General features: G+C 48.7%; 1 protein-coding gene across 12 annotated transcripts in view; it reads left to right on the forward strand.

The window, feature by feature from the left end:
- The window catches only part of CLASP1 (cytoplasmic linker associated protein 1), a 267,526-nt gene extending 250,213 nt beyond the window's left edge, over positions 1-17,313 (forward strand). For all 12 annotated transcript variants that reach the window (XM_079924259.1, XM_079924263.1, XM_079924261.1 and 9 more), the window contains 2 exons: positions 825-941; positions 14,540-17,313. In XM_079924259.1, the coding sequence (XP_079780385.1) occupies positions 825-941; positions 14,540-14,626 (204 nt within the window). In that variant the 3' untranslated portion in view covers positions 14,627-17,313. The remainder of the gene's footprint in view (positions 1-824; positions 942-14,539) is intronic.
- Positions 17,314-20,072: the final 2,759 nt, after the last annotated feature.

A 20,072-nucleotide genomic window follows, 5' to 3' on the forward strand; every position in this document is an offset into this window, starting at 1 on the left:
CTGAGATCGGGGTGAGGGCTGACCTCTGGGTTGGGGTGTCAGAGAGAGACGGGCTCAGAGAAGAAGTGGTTTAGAGTTGGGCCCTAGGGAGAGATTTCAGTGGGGAAGGGTAGAGAGACATCAGCTTTACACTTAATAAATGCCGCTGTTTGCTGAGTGCTGGGCTCAGAAATTTAAACACATACAGCCGGGCACTGGCTTATTCCAGGCAGAGGGAAAGACACAAAGGCGGAAAGGTCCAGAGGGCTGTTCGGAGGAGAGCAGACAGTCCCACCTGGGTGTGGGGCGGGGGGAGGCCCACAGGCAGGTTGTGGTCCAGCTGGAGAAGGATGCGGAGGTCTGGCTGCGGGCGGATGTTCCCCGCAGTCCGTGGACAGTGGAGTTTTGCCCACAGGAGTGAGCGACGTGGTTCTCATTTCTTGAAAGGGGTTTGCACGTGTGAGGTTTGCTTTACCATGGCGAGAAATAGGAAAGAAGCCAGGTATTTTTCCCCTTAATTTCCTTTTCTCATTCTGTTCTCTCGTGACGTCTCTTGGCTGGTGCTGCCTGGCAGCTCGTGATACAGCATCTATCTGTGTGGAGGAGACCAACTCGCCGGCCTCCAGCCTCCCACCCCGGAAGCAGCTCACTCTTTGGCACTCTTACATGTGGCCTCTCCGGAGCGAGAGCTCTCGGGGTTCACAGGCAGAGCTCAGGTGTATCCAGGCCGCTCCTGACAAGGTCGAGGTTGAACCGAGAGGGCATTTGTGGAAACGTTGATGAAATATTGACAGTCAGGCAAAGCTTTGATCTCGTTTCCTTTCTGTGTCCCTCTCTGACTACAGGGTTACGACAACACCGAGAGCAGCGTGCGTAAGGCCAGCGTGTTTTGCTTAGTGGCGATTTATTCCGTAATCGGAGAAGAGTTGAAACCTCACCTGGCACAGCTCACAGGCAGCAAGGTGTGTATAGCGTTACACGGGCGGGTCGTACACCTGGGCCTGCTGGCGCATCGCAGACTTGCTGCCCTGCAGCTCTGGGCTCCGCACGGGCTTCCTCAGCACGTACGTTCTAGCTGGGCCTTATTCTCCAGAGGCATTTCTCTAAAGACGAAGTGACCAGCTGTTGAGTGAAGTCATTAAGGTACAACGTGGTCTGTCGTCGCTCCAGTTTTTGAAACGATAGCTTTGAACTTCTAGTTTATCCCAAAAAGGAAGATGACTTTCTTTAGAAACCAGCTTGTTTTCTCCCCCCGAAACACTAAGGACGTTTACCTGCTGGCTTCACACAAGGCTGGGGGGCTCCAGGTCCCTGTGGGGTGAGGACGGTGACCCTGCACGTGACCCGCCCGGGGGCCCACAGTGATCTCACTCTGGAAGCCGGGCTTTTTATTCCCTGGGCTGCCTCTCACCTTCTTTCTAGACTCAGGGCCAGAAAATGGGACAAAAGGACGATGGGCTCATGGAAGGTGACGGGGGCTGGAGTGCTTGTTGGTTGAAAAACAAACTCACATCTGATGAACTGCCAGGGGAGAGCAGGTGGCCACCCTCGAGCTCTGGCTGGAGAGGCCAGGGCCTGGGCCGCGGGGCAGACGTGTCACCGTGAAGTTACAGAGGCCCTGGGCAGGGGTGCAGATCCACAAGCGCGAAGCCTGCAGCGCCTGGCCTTCCTCCTTAGAAAGGAAGGGAGCAGAGGTGACGCTCGTGGCTTTCCAGTAGGGCTGTTCCTTTGACACGGTTGGCGAGCATCACCGCTCACAGCGTTCTGGCTCTGCTGCCTTCGCCCGAGCAGGGCTCGCACCCTCAGCACTGCCCACACCTCGGGCCACTTCCTGGTGGAGGCGCCACCCCTGGGGTCCCAGGAGCGCACCCCACCCTCAGTTGATGTCCCCACACCTGGCCAGGTGTCCTCTCGGGGCAGAATCAGCCCTGGTGGAGAACGACTGGTCCAGAAGGAGACACTTGACTCTTCCCGCAGACAGAAACCAGCAGCGGGGCTGGCAGGTGTGGAGGCCGCTTCCCCTGATTCCACTTCCCGAGGTCCCCGTCCAGCCCTCCTGGCCACGGCTTGCAGGACCCTGAGCCGAGAGTGCCGAGCAGTGCGCTGGGCCGGGAGCCCCCCTCCCTCTGTGGCCGTCGTCGGGGGCCGTGGATGGTCCCTGGCAGCGGTGGGGACGGCACAGACAGTCTTCACAAAAGGAATTAGATTCGTAAAATGGGAAATTCACCCAAAAGTAATATTAGCCAGACCTCGGTTTTCTGGTACTTTCTACTCTCGTGAGTAAGGGAGCTGCCCTGCCATCTCATGTGCCCCCTCCAGCAAGGGGCTGAGGAAACGCAGGTGCCTTCTCGTCCCTGTCCTGGGGTTGACCTGCTGCCCCTTGCAGCGTGGTCTCGGGTCTGGAGCCAAGTCCTCATTGGAGCCAGTATTCCCATCTCCCCGCTGATGATGTCAGTCGGCTCGGAGGGCTTGGGGAGGCTGGCCGCACACCTGTCCACTGGGGCAGCGCAGAGCTTCCGGCCGTTACAGTTTTTATAGGTGAGAACTCCGGTGTGTTAACGTGAACCTGGTAGACTCCAGCGCACATCTCCTAAAACAAACACCCTCCCACCCAGCTCCCCAAAATGGGTAGCTGACAGCACATGGTGCTAAGTTAGAAACAGAGAATCAAGCCATGGCTTCCAGTTTCTGTGTGTCACCAAGCCTATCAGACTCTCCTTCCACTACTTAAATGAAGTTAATAAATGACATCAGGTTCTGCAGAGAAAGGCTGGTGCAAGGAACCTGTGAGGTGCCTTTGAGAAGTGTCCCGTTGCCATGGCAGCAGTACTGGCTTTAGGATCAGAAAACCTGTCCCCCGCTGACTAGCTGTATGACTTTGAGCAACCTTTCCTTTCTGCTCGCGCGCGCTCTCTCTCTCGCGCGCGCGCGCTCTCTCTCTCTCTCTCTCTCTCTCTCTCTCTCTCTCTCCCTCTCCCTCTCCCTCTCCCTCTCCCTCTCCCTCTCTCTCTCTCCCTCTCCCTCTCCCTCTCTCTTTCTCTCTCTGTAGAATACAGTAACATAAAATTTACTGTCTTAACCATTTGTAAGTGTACAGTTCACAGACACTAAGTACATTCATATTATGCATATTCATCACCACCATCCACCTCCTGAGCTCTTTGCACCTTGGAAAACTGAAATCCGTAATATTCCCCCTCCCCCCTGGCCCCTGGCAACCACCATTCTACTTTCTGTCTCTGTGAGTGTAAAATACTCATAAGTGGAATCATACAGTATTTGTCTATTCGTGACTGGCTTATTTCACTGAGCATAATGTTCTCTAGGTTCACCCATGTTGTAGCAGGTGTCAGAATTTCCTACTTATTTATTTATTTTTGGCTGCGTTGGGTCTTCATTGCTGCACGTGGGCTTTCTCTAGTTGAGGCGAGCGGGGTCTAGTCTTGGCTGTGGTGCGTGGGCTTCTCACTGCGGTGGCTTCTCTTGTTGTGGAGCGCAGGCTCCAGGCACGCAGGCTTCAGTAGTTGTGGCACGCGGGCTCAGTAGTTGTGGCTCACGGGCTTAGTTGCTCTGCGGCATGTGGGATCTTCCTGGACCAGGGCTCGAACCCATGTCCCCTGCATTGGCAGGAGGGTTCTTAACCACTGTGCCACCAGGGAAGCCCCTTCCCTTCTTTTTAAGGCTGAATAACAGTTCATTGAACGTACGTGCAGCATTTTGCTTATCCATTTCTTGGTAATGGCCTTGTGGGCTGTTTCCACTTGTTGGCTATTACGAGTAATGCTGCTATGAACATGGTGGTACAGATACCTCTCTGAGACCCCACTTTCAATTCTCTTGGGTATATATCCAGGAGTGGAGTTGCAGGATCATATGATAACTGCCAAACTGTTTGCCACAGCAGCTGCATCATTTCACATTCCCACCACCAACGCACAAGGGTTTCAGTTTCTCCACATCCTCGCCGGCACTTGTTATTTTCTCTTCTTTTTTGATAATAGCCATCCTCATGGGTGATGTGAGGCGATATCTCAGTGTAGTTTTGATTTGCATCTCCCTAATGACTGGTAATGTTGAGCATCTTTTCATATGCTTGTTGGCCAGTTGTATATCTTCTTCAGTGAAATGTCTATTCAGGTCCTTTGCCCATGTTTGAATTATGTTGTTTGTTTTTTTGTTATTGTTGAGTTATAGAAGTTCTCTCTATATTCTGGATATTAATGCCTTGACCTTTGATGCACAAAATGTTTTAGTTTTCGTGAAATCCAATTTGTCTGTTATTTTTTTGCCTGTGCTTTTGGTGTCGTATTCAATAACCGTTTCCAAACCCAGTGTTGTGAAGCTTTTGCCCTGTGTTTTCTTCTAACAATTTAAAAATTTTAGCTTTTAATGTAAGTCTCTGATCCATTTTGAGTTAATTTTTCTGTATGGTGTTAGGTAAGGGTCCAACTTCATTCTTTTGTGTGTGGATATTGTTTTTCCAATACCATTTGTTGAAATTCTCTGTTTCTTCAGAGAACCTCATTGGAATTTTGATAGGGGTTTCATTGAATGTATAGATAGCTTTGGGTAGTATTGACATCCTAACAGTATTGACTTCCAATCCATGAACACAGGGTGTCTTTTTTTTTTTTAACCTCCATACTGTGATGAGTTGTTGTTTGTTTTCAGTTTTTTATACTTTTTTTTTCTTTTTGCGGTACGTGGGCCTCTCACTGTTGTGGCCTCTCCCGTTGCGGAGCACAGGCTCCGGACACGCGGGCTCAACGGCCATGGCTCACGGGCCCAGCCGCTCCGCGGCATGTGGGATCTTCCCGGACTGGGGCACAAACCCATGTCCCCTGCATCGGCAGGTGGACTCTCAACCACTGCGCCACCAGGGAAGCCCTGTTTTTAGTTTTTTAAATTGAGATATAATAAACATGAAATTACATTAGTTTCAGGTGTACAATGTAATGTTTGATATTTATTTATATTGCAAAATGATCACCACGGTAAGTCTAGGTAACATTTGTCATCACACACAGCTACACAATTTATTTCTTGTGATGAGAAATTTTAAGATCTACTCTGTTAGTGACCTTCAAATATACAATACAGTATTATTTACTATAGTTACCCATGTTGTACACCACATGGGATGTCTTTTTATTTGTGTTTTTAATTCCTTTCAGTAACATTTTGTAGTTTTATTGTGCAATTCTTTCACTTCCTTGGTTAAGTTAATTCCTAAGTATTTTATTCTTTTTGATGCTATTGTAAACGTAGTTGTTTTCTTAACTTTTCGGATTTTTCATTTTTTAAAAAAAATATTTATTTATTTATTGGCTGTGTTGGGTCTTCGTTGCTGCACGCGGGCTTTCTCTAGTTGCAGCAAGCAGGGGTAACTCTTCGTTGCGGGTGCGTGGGCTTCTCATTGCAGTGCCTTCACTTGTTGCGGAGCACGGGCTCTAGAGCGCTGGCTCAGTAGTTGTGGCACACGGGCTTACTTGCTTCGCGGCATGTGGGATCTTCCCAGACCAGGGATCGAACCCATGTCCCCTGCATTGGCAGGTGGATTCTTAACCACTGCACCACCAGGGAAGCCCGGATTTTTCATTTTTAGTGTATAGAAATGCAGTTGAATTTTGCTCAGTGATTTTGTATTCTGCTACTTTGCTGAATTCTTTTATTAGTCTTAATGTTTTTTTGTAGAATCTTTAGGATTTCATACCTGTGAGATCACAGTTGTCCCTTGGTATCCACTGGGATTGCCATAGATAACAAACTGTGCAGATGCTCAAGTCCCGTACCTGTGGTTGCACTTCTGTGTAGCCAACTGACCGCAGATGGTGTAGTGCTGTGTGTGTTGAAAAAAATCCCTGTATAAGTGGACCTGCACAGTTCAAACCTGTGTTGCTCAAGGGTAAACTGTATATCATCTATGAACAAAGATAATCTTGCTTCTTCCTTTCCATTGTGGATGCTTTTTGTTTTTCTTTTCCTGCCTAATTGCTCTGGCTGGAACTTACAGTACTATATTAATAGAAATGGTGAAAGTAGGCATCCTTGTTCCTCATCTTAAAGGAAAAGTTTTCAGTCTCTTACCGTCGAGCATAATGTTCATAGTGTGCTTTTCATATCTAGCTTTTGATACATTGAGATACAGGCAGCCTCGGAGAGAGTGCAGATTCGGGTCCAGATCGCTGCAGTAAAGCGAATATTGCAATGAAACAAGTCACACAAATTTTTTGGTTTCCCGGTACGTATAAAAGTTATGTCTTTACTATACTGTAGTCTATTAAGTGTGCAATAGCATTCTGTCTAAAAAAAGTCAGTATACCTACCTTAATTAAAAAAAAAGTTATTGCTAAATAATGCTAGCCATCATCTGAGCCTTCAGCGAGTCATAATCTTTTTGCTGGTGGAGGGTCTGGCCTCAGTGTTGATGCTGCTGACTGATCAGGGCAGTGGCTGCTGAAGGTGAAGGTGGCCGCAGCAGTTTCCTAAAATAAGACAACGGTGAAGTTTGCTGAATCGATCGACTCTTCACAATTTCTCTGTTGCAGCAATGCTGTTTGATAGCATTTTACCCACAGTAGAATCTCTTTCAAAATCGGAGTCAGTCCTCTCGAACCTGCCACTGCTTTATCAAGTAAGTCTGTGTAATAATCTAAATCCTTGGTTGTCATTTCGCCAGTCTTCACAGCATCTTCACCAGGAGTCGATTCCATCTCAAGAAACCACTTTCACATGAGATCCCCCTAAGCTCCGGATTTGTATCTCTGGATTTGGGTTAGTGGAGAAAAAATTAAGAAATCATGCAACTGAACTAGATCTCACTAGTTGGTGATGCTCCAGAGGAAAGTCAGTGTCAGCATGGGGAAAAGTGAAATTCAATATCCCAGCTCCTAATGCTCTGATCTCCTACAGCAGAATTCAAATTTTACCCTCAGCTCTACAAGCTCAGTTGCCACTCTCCTTTAATGGAAACTTAAGTGCACACTGAGGGCAGGATTTGGCTCAAAGACTTTCTACACTGCACTAAACATTCCTGTTGTTAAAAGCACCTTTACACATATATGCCGTTACAAACTAAGACTGAATTTCTGGACAAGATGTAAAATGCAGACTTTGGAGATAAGTGCAGAACAGTTTAAAGTATTTCACCAGCTCCTCTACCAAAAACAAACAAACAGACAAACAAAACCTTTGCCTCTTCCAGAGTCAGGCAACTTCCCCAAAGTCATCAGGCAGCCAGAATTTCCCAAGGATTCTGAAGGTACAATTCCCTGTTTCTTGGATTTCATGACACCCTCCCCATTCCTTTAGAGAGGTATTTCATGGTTTGTATTTCTTTTTTTAAAAACTCATTAAAATTAATTTTGCTTTGAAGGAAAAAAAAAAGAAACCCTTTCTTTGCTCATCTGTAAGAAGCAACTCCACATGCACTAATGTTTTATCATGATATTTTATCAGTTCAGTCCCATCTTCAGGCTCCACTTATAATTCTAGTTCTCCTGCTGTTTCCACCACATCTGCAGTTCCTGCCCTGAAGTCTTGAACCCCTCAAAGGCGTCCAGGAGGGTTGGAATCAACTTCTTCCAGACTCCTGTTGATGTTGGTATTTTGGCCTGTTCCTGTGAATCAGACATGTTCTTCATGGCACCTAGGATGCTGAATCCTTTCCAGAAGGTTTACAGTTGACTTTGCCCAGATCCATCAGAGGAAGCACTATGGCAGTCAGTGATCGCCTTACAAAATGTATTTCTTAAATAATAAGACTTGAAAGTCAGAGTTATCCTTGATCTGCGGGCTGCTGAATGGGTGTTGTGTTAGTAGGCATGAAAACAACATTAATCTTGTTGTACATCTTCATCAGAGCTCTTGGGTGACCAGACACCCTGTCAATAAACAGTAATATTTTGAAAGGAGTCTTTTTCTGAGCTGTAGGTCTCAACAGTGGGCTTAAAATACTCAATCATGTTGTAAACCTGTGCTGTCATGCAGGCTTTGTTGTTGCATTTGCAGAGCACAGGCAGAGTAGGTTGAGCATAATTCTTAAGAGCCCTGGGATTTTCAGAATGGCAAATGAACTTAAAGTCACCAGCTGCATTAGCTCCTGACGAGAGTCAGTCTGTCCTTTGAAGCTTTGAAGCCAGGCATTGGCTTCTCCTTTCTGGCTCTGAAAGTCCTAGATAGCATCTTCTTCCATTATAAGGCTGTCTTGCCTACATTGAAAATCTGCTGTTTAGTGTAGCCACCTTCATGAACTACCTTAGCTAGATCCTCTGGATAACCTGCTGCAGCTTCTGCATCAGCACTTGCTGCTTCACCTGGCACTTTTATGTTATGCAGGCAGCTTCTTCCCTTAAACCTCATGAACCAACCTCTGCCAGCATCAGACTTCTTTCCTGCAGCTTCCTCATCTCTCTCAGCCTTCCTAGAATGGAAGAGAGTTAGGCCCTTGGTCTGTAACAGGTTTGGGCTTAAGGGAATGTTGTGGCTGGTATGATCTTCTGTACAGACCACTAAAACTTTCTCCATATCAGCAGTAAGGCTATTTTCCTTTCTTATCATTCGTGTATTCACTGGAGCAGCACTTCCAGTTTCTTTCAAGAACTTTTCCTTTGCATTCACAGCTTGGCTAACTGTGGCACGAGAGGGCTAGCTCTTGGCCTGTCTCAGCTTTCAATATGCCTTCCTCACTACGCTTAATCATTTCTAGCTTTTGATTTAAAGTGACAGAAGTGCAGCTCTTTCACTTGAACACTTCAGGCCACTGTAGGGTTATTAATTGGCCTAATTTCAATATTGTTGTGTCTCAGGGCCTAGGGAGGTGCAAGTACAGGGAGAGAGACCCGGGAATGGTGGGTCTCTCGCGCAGTCAGAACACACACATCTGTGGGTGACATTTGCTGTCTTTACATATGGGCGTGGTTCGTGCCACCCCAAACAACTATAGTCGTAACATAAAAGACCACTGACCACAAATCACCATAAGAAGTGTAATAGTAATGAAAAAGTCTGAAATAATTGTGAGAATTGCCAAAATGGGACAGTGACATGAAGGGAGCCATGCTGTTGGAAAATGGCCCTCATGGACTTGATCGATGCAGGGTGTTCACAAACCTTCAATTTGGGGAAAAAAACACAGTATCTGTGAAGTATATTAAAGTGAAGCACAATAAAACAAAGTATGCCTATACTTTTCTTCTATTCCTAGTTTATTTTGTATTTTTATCATGAAAAGATACTGAATTTTGCCAAATACTTTTTCTGTATCAATTGAGATGATCCTTTGGTTTTTGTTTGTTTGTTTTTTAATATTTATTTATTGATTGATTGATTTTTGGCTACATTGGGTCTTCGTTGCTGCGCGCGGGCTTTTCTCTAGTTGCAGCGAGTGGGGGCTACTCTTCATTGCGGTGCACGGGCTTCTCATTGTGGTGGCTTCTCGTTGTGGAGCACGGGCTCTAGGCACGCGGGCTTCAGCAGTCGTGACACACAGGCCCAGTAGTTGTGGCTCGCAGGCTCTAGAGCACAGGCTTCATAGTTATGGCGCATGGCCTTAGTTGCTCCGAGGCATGTGGGATCTTCCCGGACCAGGGCTCAAACCCATGTCCCCTGCATTGGCAGGTGGATTCTTAACCACTGCGCCACCAGGGAAGTCCCTGGGGTTTTTTTGTTTGTTTGTTTTTTCCTTCATTCTGTTAATGTGGTGTATTATATTTAAAACAAACATTCTGTTAATGTGGTGTATTATATTTATCAATTTTTGTATGTTGAACCATCCTTGCATTTCAGGAATAAATCCCACTTGGTCATGGTATTAAAGCCTCTTAATGTGCTGTTGAATCTGGTTTGCCAGTCTTTTCTTGAGGATTTTTTGCATCAATGTTCATAAGGGCTATGGATCTGTAGTTTTCTTGTTATGTCTTCAACTGGCTTAGATATCAGGAGAATGCTGACCTCATAGCATGAATTCAGAAGTGTTCCTTCCTCTTCAGTTTTCTAGAAAAAATTGAGAAGGATTGTGTTAGTTCTCTAAATGTTGGTAGAATTCACCAATGAAGCCACCTGGTCAGGGGCTTTTCTTTGTCAGAATTTTGATTACTGATTCAATCTCTTTACTAGTTATGGGTCTGTTCAGGTTTCTCTTTTCTTCTTGATAGGTTTTGTGTTTCTAGGAGTTTGTCCATTTCATCTAAGTTACCTAATTTGTTGGTGTACAGTTACTAATAGTATTCTCATGATCTTTTTGATTTCTGTAGAATCAGTCATAATGTCCCCACGTTTGTTTCTGATTTTAACAATTTGAGTCTTCTCTCTTTTTTTGTTAGTTAACTTAGCTAAAGCTTTGTCAATTTTGTTGATTCTTTTTCAAAGAACCAAGTTTTGGTTTTGTTACCTCTATTTTTTGTTTCATTTATCTCTGCTCTAATCTTTAGTATCTTCTTTCTGCTAGCTTGGGGTTTAATTTATTATTCTTTTTCTAGTTCCTTAAGATATATAAAGTTAGGTTGTTGATACAAATCTTCCTTCTTTTTTATATAGCTATGAATTTCTCTCTTTACACTGCTTTTGCTGCATCCCATAAGTTTTGGTATGTTGTTTTCGTCTGTCTCAAGGTATTTTCCTATTTCCTTTGTGATTTCTTCTTTAACTCAATGGTTGTTTAAGAGTGTGCTGTTCAATTTCCACAGATTTTTTTCAGTTTTCTTTCTGTTACTGATTTCTGAGTTCCTCTGTTTTGGTCAGAAAAGGTACTTTGTATCATATTTATCTTTTAAAATGTATCGAGGTTTAATCTGTGGCCTAACATATGGTCTATCTTGGGAAGGTCTCATGTGCACTTGAGAAGAATGTCTATTCTTGTGTAGAATGTTTTGCATATGTCTTTTAGATCTAGTTGATTTATTGTGTTGTTCAAGTCCTCTAGAGTGGAATATTGAAGTCTCCCAACTATTACTATAAAACTGTTTCTCCCTTCCATGCTGTCAGTTTTTGCTTCATATATTTTGATGGCATGTTCTTAGATGTGTAATCATAAATATTAAATTTTCTTGCTGTATTGCTCTTTTATTAATATGTAATGTCCATCTGTTTCTTGTAACCTTTTTTGATTTAAACTCTATTTTGTCTGATATTAGTGTAGCTACCCCATACTCTTGGTTACTGTTTGCATGGAATATCCTTTTCCATTCTTTCACTTTCAACCTATTTGTGTCTTTGGATCGAAAGTGAGTCTCTAGTAGACAACATATAGTTGAATCATGGTTTTCTTTTTATCCATTTTGCCAATCTTTGTCTTTTGATTGGAGAATTTAACTCATTCACATTTAAAGCAATTACTGATAAGGAAGAGATTTCTGTCATCGTGGTATTTGTTTTCTATATGCCTTATAGCTTTTTTGTCCCTCATTTTCTACACTACTCTTTTGTGTTTGTTTGCTTTTTGTACTGAAACGTTTTTTCCCTTCTCATTTCCTTTTGTGTATATTCTATACCTGTTTTCTTTGTGGATTACATTTGACATCCTAAAGTTATAATCCTCTAATTTGAATTTATACCAGCTCATTGAGCAAGCTTTCTGAACCCTGGCCTTTTCATTTGTAAAATAGGAGAACCTGTTCTGCCTACCTCAAAGGATTGTTTTGAGGCCCAAATGTGATAATCAGTGTAAAGCTTGTAAACCATTGGACATATACACATCGTTCACTCTATTACCGTCATCTTTTCCTTGTACTTGCAATTATGTTCTAGACTTGACTAGGTAGATACAATAGGGGTTCTGAGTTGTAAATAACTATTAGCAATGTTTAGCAGCTCATTTTTAACCAGGCTTTCATAGAAATATAACTATCCTGCTTTCTAGATCACTTTTTTCTTCTTTAAAAACTCTAGTGGGGAGAAAAAAAAAAAAAAACCTCTAGTGGGAAGCAGCAGCATAGCACAGGGAGATCAGCTCGGTGCTTTGCAATGACCTAGAGGGGTGGGATTGGGGAGGGTGGGAGGGAGGCTCAGGAGGGAGGAGATATGGGGACATATGTATGCATATGGCTGATTCACTTTGGTGTACAGCAGAAACTAACATAGCGTTGTAAAGCAATTATACTCTAATAAGATGTATTTAAAAAAAAAACCACCTCTGATTCAACAAGTACATGTTAGGAACCTGCTGTCTTCAGCACACTATGCTAAGGCACATGGGAAGAGCAAGAACTCGTCCTGCCCTGACAGGACTGACACATGAGGAAACTTGTACAGCTGCCCAGGAGTGACCAGTGGACATGGTGGGACGGGCTCTGATTGCTGGGTCAGGGGCCTGGAGGAAGTGGGACCAGATTGGGCTGGGCTTGGCAGGCTTGGGGAGCTGCACAGGGAGGGAAGGAGTGGACTGCAGGGAGGAACAGTGTGAACAGCTCAGGTAGGAGTAGGAGTGGGGTGCTCAGAGGACACGTTCTCCGAGCAGGGAGCTGCAGGAAGCACCTTGCAAGTGTCACTGCTCTGCATTTTGCAGATGGGAAAGTCGAGGCTCAAGAAACATTTGCCTGAGGTCGCAGAACTAGTTAGCGTTGGAGTTGGTGCTAGAATTCTGCTGGACCTGTTGAGCCTCAGGCCAGTGCTCTGTTGAATGTACCACGGCTTCCCTTGCACCTGGTTGGCCCTGGCCGTATCCTCCTGAGCCTTAGAGCATTAGGAACCTTGTGTAAAATGATGGCACTTGGGGTTTTGTTTTTCTTTTTAATAAATGTATTTTAGTTTTGGCTGCATTGGGTCTTCGTTGTTGCACACGGGCTTCTCATTGTGGTGGCTTCTCTTGTTGCAGAGCGCGGGCTCTAGGCGCGTGGGCTTCAGTAGCTGTGCGCGGTCTCAGTAGTTGTGGCGCATGGGCTCAGTTGCTCCGTGGCATGTGGGATCTTCCCGGGCCAGGGCTCGAACCCGTGCCCCTGCATTGGCAGGCGGATTCTTAACCGCTGCGCCACCAGGGAGGTCCAATGATGGCACTTTGATCACCACACTGACTGTTCTATTGAAAGGTTTCAGATTTTGAAAGGTGTGGGATGAAAACAGACTGGGATACGTAGTGTGAATTCCCGACACACTCCCTGCAGCTGAAAAGAGTAAGAGGCATTACAAGTCCTGATCTGGGGGGGGACCCCCGGTGGGCTGCTGCGTGAAGACGCTCGGGCAGAGCCCTCCCGCCAGCTGCACGTCCCAGGCTCCACAGCCATGTGACTGAGCGCGCCTTGCTGGGGGGTCAGGGAGACACTGCCTCGCGGGGGCTCTGCTGGTTGCTGGTCCTGTTCCCACCCATCATCCGAGGGCCCTGCTTTCTCCTGTGCCACACGCTCCACTCGGAGCGTCTCTTCGTGGGTTCCCCGGGGACCAGCCGCTCCTCCCTAGGCAGCCTTATACTTGGCCTCACAGCCTGTTCAGAGACAGCAGCTAAAGAGCTGTGGAAGAGCTGTGGATAGTAAATATTCCCTTAATCTTACCAGTTGTGTGTTGCGTAGATTTTTATGGGCACTCTGCTTCTACAAATACCTGTTTCTTTTAATTTTTATATGATCAGGCACACTATCAACATATGAAGTTAGCGGCATTCGGCAAATATTTAAGAACCTACCGTGTTACATGATGCTTTAGGTATTTTGAGAGTCCAAGGGGCTTGAGTTAGAACTAAATGAGATGTCAGGCTTGGAAGCCCTTTCGCCGTCAAGCACTGTGCCTGACTGAGGGCACGTTGTTTAGTGACGCAGCATCTGGCCTCAGGGAAGTTGAGTCTTGCTGGAAAGATCCAGCCCACTGCTCCCTGCAGCAGGAGGTGGCCTGTGCCGAGCCACAGTGGGCGGGGCTGGGGCCCGGGGTGCGGGAAGGCCATGGGGCACATGGGGGCGGCCTCGGATTCCACGCGCCTCGGGAGGTGTGCAACGGGGAAGAAGCAGCTTCTGCACACATGTGAGGGTTGAAAACGTGACCTCTGACCTTGGCTTGCTTCTTCATGCCGATGGAGTGTGGCTTGCACCCTCTCTTCCCGCTGGGTTGGGTGGAGCCAGTGGCTGCCTTGCCCCTGAAGTGTGTGGATCTGCAGCCCTGAGGCCCACCTCGTGGTCACATGTTTCCCTCTTTCCGTGATAACCCCTCGCGCCCCCTCCTCTAGTCTGACCTCCCAATCGCGGTGGCCCTGGCCCCGGGCAGATGGCTTGGACCAGTGGTGGGCACTCGGTAAATGTCTGTGCAGTGAATTTCTCCACTAAGGGACGTGCTGTTTTTTTGTTTTTTGGTGTGTTTTTTTTGCGGTACGCGGGCCTCTCACTGTTGTGGCCTCTCCCGCTGCGGAGCACAGGCTCAGGACGCGCAGGCTCAGCGGCCATGGCTCACGGGCCCAGCCGCTCCGCGGCATGTGGGATCTTCCCGGACCGGGGCACGAACCCGTGTTCCCTGCATCGGCAGGCGGACTCTCAACCACTGCACCACCAAGGAAGCCCGGACGTGCTGTTTTGTTGTCACCTGGGTTTTCTTTCCTGCTCTGATTTTTTCCTCCTGCTCACCCGTTTGTATCTTCTCCTTGCAGATGAAGCTGCTCAACTTATACATAAAGAGGGCGCAGACCACGAACAGCAACAGCAGCTCCTCATCCGACGTCTCCACGCATAGCTAATGCGGCGCCAGAGTCCCCGTGTAGCCCTGGAAGCAATCGGTGGTGCCTCTCAGAGAACTCCCCCTCCCCCCCATCGGCTGCCCAGTCAGTACCAGGAGGCCCGCAAATATTTATTACAATCAGTATTTTGATCCCTTCCAGCTTTTGTGTAGAATCATACTGGTATTGAATGTAAAGGAAGCAAGGCCTGCATTGCATCTTCCTACAAAACAAAACAAAAGGAGTAAGAAAAGAAGAGCCATACTTAAACCGTCTCATCCCGCCTGCTGAGGTCGTAAAACCGTGTGTGTGGGCTGCAGTTTTTAAAAATCGGAGCTCTCTAGCCGATACCTGGTAGAAAGCAGCATTTTCTCTTCAGTTAATAAGATTGGAGGAGGTTGGGTTAAGTTGTGTTTCTCTTTCATCTCGGCCTCCTTGGTTTTGGATGTGGCCTGTGTGGGGCAAAGCCCCACGCCTTCCACAACTGACACCATGAAAGGGTTTGTACGTCGTAAGTTGTGTTTCGAGACCTACTAAGAATATGAATCAAGTCTTGGCAAGAAGTGGGAGAAAAGCCTGAAGATGGTCTTTTAACGAACATGTAGTGATCGTGCTCACCGTCTCCGGACCGGAGGCTGACGCCCTGCGCGGTCTCCTTCCAGGACGGGCTCCTGCTGCGCTGAGCAACCCCACCGATGCCGCCCCTGCCCCAGAGCTGCCACTTGAGGGGCTTTTTAGAGATGAAATCCAAATACAAAAATCAAGGTAAATCGACAGCCTTGGTTAGCGTGTGCTTGAAATGGCCCTTCGTGCAGCGTCGAAGATACCGGAGAAGCTGCTCGTTTTACTGCCGAGATCCTGGGAAACACTATTTAACAGCGCTTCCCCCGTGACCCTGGCCCCTGGTGGTGCAGATTTAGGGCCCCCTCGCTTCCCTTCCTGAACCCGCGCCTGAGCGGCTCGATTCTAAGATGTTCTCGGTTAGTCTGGTAAATGGCAGCTCCACCATCTCAGTTTTGAATTCTCTGTTTAATTTGGGATTGAGATCAAAGAAAAATCTAGAGAGACCAGGTATCAGGATTTTTTTTTTTTTTTTTTTTTGTAATTTTATGGACTGAAGTACTTCCTTGATCCTCTGCTGAGAGAATCATGGTTTTAAGGAAAAAGTAATTGTGGTGTGTGGCGGATCGCAGAAAAACAGGATTGGAAACAGAGTTTTAGAATCAAGTTCTTCAGTGAGAAACTTACCCCTTTAAAATTTCTTCTTGAGGGTTGCACTGCTTCAGTGAAAGCAACTCCGGATCAGGACCCTGGTTAACAAAGTTTGGAGTAAAAGGCTTCAAGCCAAATGGAAGTTCTTAATGCGGTCAGGAAGGCGTCTGTCGTCTCTTAGATTCCACCGTAGCCCCTGTAAATGGAACTGACTTTTCCATATTGTTAATGAGGTGTTTGCTGCTCTGGCGTCCAGTCCCTGCAGCTGCCAGGCTGTGTGGCTCTCACCCCAGAGCTGCACAGCCCCGAACGTAGCTTGTTTTCATGCAGAATCGACTTCAGATACTTTATGCGGAAATAGGCACTGAAGACAGAGGTCCGGGAGCAGAGGCCGGGGCGCCTTCACTGCGTGCGTGTGCTAAGTGCGTGCGTGCACGTAGCGGGTATCCTGCACGTGCGTGAGGGGCCGCGCTGCTGCCGTTGAGGGAACGTCAGGGGCGCGTTTTACGTGGTCGAACGTTATTGGCTTCTTTTCGGCTCAGAACAGCCATTGCTGTTTGTTCTTACGTCACTCGCGGGGTCGCTTTCTTGCCCTCTACCATCGTCAGCGTCTGATGACTCCTCTGAAGCGGCACCTGTGTTCCGCCGGGTTATTTCCGAGTCCTTCCTGGCGAGCGCGTGTGGAAAAGCCTCTCTCCTTCAGCTCGTGGACGCCCAGGTGGCCGCAGCCCCGCCCGCAGTCGGGAAGGACCTTGAACGTGGCCGCGCGCGTCCTCCTGGCGCTCACAAAGGGCTAGCCTTGAACGTCACTTGCCCAGCCTTGATGTCCTGACCCAGCGGGGCCCGCCCACTCCCAACCGACAGCTGCAGCTGCCCTGCCTCGCCGCCTCCCTGCAGGCGTCGTGTTTGGATGAAACGGTAGAACACAGGCGAGCAGAGCACCCGAGACTCGGTCCGCCTCCCGCGTTGGCCTGACTGTCCAGGGCCCCGAAAAGCCCCAACGCCACCGCCGGGGCCAGATCGCCGGGCTCCCGCTTCCCCTCCCGCTGCTGAGGCCCCGGGGGAGGCGCGCGGCCTTCCTGGAGCCACTGCAGCCACGGGCCGCCCGCCACGGCCCCACTAGCTTCTCAGTCATGCAGCTGCACCTGACCTGTCTCCTGAATCTTTTTCTTGCCCTACCGCCCTTAATTTATCAAGCATAATATTACACGTTAAAGAACAGCAAATAAGAACTCTGTAGAATCCCACCAGGACTTTGCTAACCATGATATTTGGAGATGATGAAAATGCTCTGAAAAATGTCAGCCACCAAAATAGTTTTGTCGGCACTGTTCACACGCATGGTCCCCACGCCCCCAGGTTGGGTTTTTGGTTTCGGTTTTTGGTTTTTTTGGGCTTTTTCATGTTACATCCATATCTGTATTTATATCTTATTTGTTTTCACTTTCAAGTGTATCATGGCAAATGTACAGATTTTTTGTTGTTGTTAATAATGTGCTAGGATTTGCTAAAAAAGAAAACAAGAAAAAAAATCCTTTTGAGTTTGCTCTAGAATAAATGAGACTTAATTCAGTTTCCGACGTCCGAGTGGTTTTTTTTTTTTTTTTTTGGTCACAGTGCTTGTAGGTAGCTTATCCCGTCTCTCTGACGTCAGAACGAGGCCACATTTCTGAAGGATCGAGGGGCTACATGGAGGAGCTCGTGAGGTCAGCAGGTCGGACTGCAGGGGGCCCAGGGCCCAGGGCCGGGATCAGGCGGGTGTCAGGATGGAACCTGGGGGAAGGGGAAGGGCCTGGCGAGCGGAGCCGTGGAGCTGGTCTGCAAGGAACCCGTGCACGGCCCCCAGGGGTGCTGGTCCGTCTCTTTGGAGCCTTACTTTTGCTTTCGGAACGATTTTGACTCTTACATCGCGTTCCATGAGGCATCTCAGTATCCCTGACTGGTGACCTTGAGCCCCTTTCCCCCATGGCCCACCGCCTCCTGCCCGTTTGACACGTGAGCTCGGCGTGATCACAGAGGCTGGGTTCAAATCCCGGCTTCCCCCCTCACCCCCTCGGGCCAGTGTTCTCACGGATAAACCACCAGAGTGAGACGGACCTCGTGGAGGTGCTGGGAGGGGCCGCGGGTGATGTAGGTGAGGCCACGGCCCTGACTCCTGCTGTGGGTGAGGGCGACACACAAGTGCGAGGCTGTCACCACCCCACCCCACCTCCGGGCCTGGCGCACCGTCCGACCGTTACTCCGGAGCAGATGCGGAAGCCCCCGTGGATGTGCTGCGCTCAGGCGGGGTTGGCGGTGCACTCTCTGTATTGGGGTCTCTAACCCCTGCCGCCACCATCCTCCTTGTCCCAGGGCGGCCAGGAAGCCCCTGCTGATGGCTGTGTGTGTGTTGGGGGGAGGGGGAGATGCCCACCACAAGCAGCGGAGCTTGACTCGGGGGGATCTGAACGGTCTTCTCTCCAGAAGGTGTCCCTTTCCACTCACAGTTTTGCACTCAGTTGTAAAGGTTGCAGGACTCCCTGCAGATGTCCAGGGGTTCCAAGGTGAAAACTGCCTACGGACCAATGCTCTTGACGTTCTTGGGTCATGAGTGGAGGGGGAGGGGGTGGGGACAGCGGCTGACAGGCAGCCTTAAATAACGTCATGGGCGACGCACTTAGACTTCTGAAGTACTCTCATCCGTGGCAGTTTTTTTTTTTAATTAATTTTTATTTTTGGCTGCGTTGGGTCTTCGTTGCTCCACACGGTCTTTCTCTAGTTGCGGCGAGTGGGGGCTACTCTTTGCTGCGGTGCGCGGGCTTCTCATTGCGGTGGCTTCTCTTGTTGTGGAGCACGGGCTCTAGAGCGCAGGCTCAGTAGTTGTGGCGCACGGGCTTACTTGCTCCGCGGCATGTGGGATCTTCCTGGACCAGGGCTCGAACGCCTGTTCCCTGCATTGGCAGGCAGATTCTTAACCACTGCGCCACCAGGGAAGACCCGTGGCAGCTTTCTGATTTTCATACCAATCCTGAGATGCAGGTGAGGAACTTGCCCTCGTGTCGCCTTTCCAGGTGGGGAAGTTGAGAGCCGGGCAGAGCACCAGCTAGATGGGGATGAAGGGACTCGGGGCCAGACCCCAGGCTCTTCCCCACGCTTCACACAGCCTTCCTGACTTTCCGGGGGGCACCTCAGAATCCCCTGGGGAGCTGGTGAAGCGGAAGGCGGAGTCTCGCCCTGGTGTTGCTGATTCTGCAGGGCTGGGGTGGGGCGTGGGGATGGGCATTTCTAACCAGTTCCCGGGTGCTGCAGATGCTGACAGGCTGCGGGCGCCGCTGGAGAACCATTGTAGAACATTCCCCATAAAGTACGACAGGCGGTTTGGTCCTCAGCTTCGGGATGCTCCTTGAGGCAAGCTGTTACAGTAAACAGCGCTGGGCTTCGGGAACCTCAGCCAGACCATCCCTGCCATTTCCAGTTTAGCATCCAGACTAGGACTTCTGAAAGGGAAACGGGGTGCCGTGAGCAGAGGGAAAGCCGAGCGTCTCGGGCAAAGGGGACATACGGCCCCTCGGGGCATAAAGCTCCCTGCTCAGGGCTGGGCCTCTCCATCTCCGGTAGTTATTCACTCCTGCTTCAGTGGCTCCAGGCGAAAACGGAGAAAGGTCATGTGAATCGGCATCTAATCCCAGATTATGTATTTTTAAAACATTACAGTACTTCCACAACAGTGCTCTCCACAGACGCCGGGCCTGCTGCCCTCGCTGAGGCCCCGGAGGTTGATTCGGTGGGGCTCCGGGCCCCTCTCCAGGGGCAGCGTTCCAAGCAGATTCCCCGCAGCTCCGGGATCCCACCTTCCCCAGCAACAGGTTCAGGCTCTTGCCTCCGCGGCCGCCAGGCCCCTTTGCTTGGGAGAGCTTGGAAGGCTTTGCGGAGTTGTCTGGTTGAAGCCTCGTAACCACCCTGAGAGGTAGGTGCTATGATTATTCCCCTTTGGCAGATGGGAAGTAGAGGCACAGAGAGGCTGAGCAACTTGCCTAAGGCCACAGAGCTAACAAGAGTCATAGGGGAGATTCACACCCAGGAAGTCCAGCTCTAGCCTGAACCGGAGTTTTGCCTTGTGTCTCTGTCCCTTCTCTGAGCTTCTGTTTTGTATCCTATCCACCCGACTCATGTTAGCAAGTTCGGGTGGTCCCTGGTCACAGGCCTGCTGAGCTGTTTGACATTACACTCATGGTAACATTTCTGGGACCCCTCTGGGGTCCTGCTCCCCAGGCCT

The sequence above is a fragment of the Stenella coeruleoalba genome, assembly GCF_951394435.1.
Source record: "Stenella coeruleoalba genome assembly, chromosome: 6".
NCBI lineage: Eukaryota > Metazoa > Chordata > Mammalia > Artiodactyla > Delphinidae > Stenella > Stenella coeruleoalba.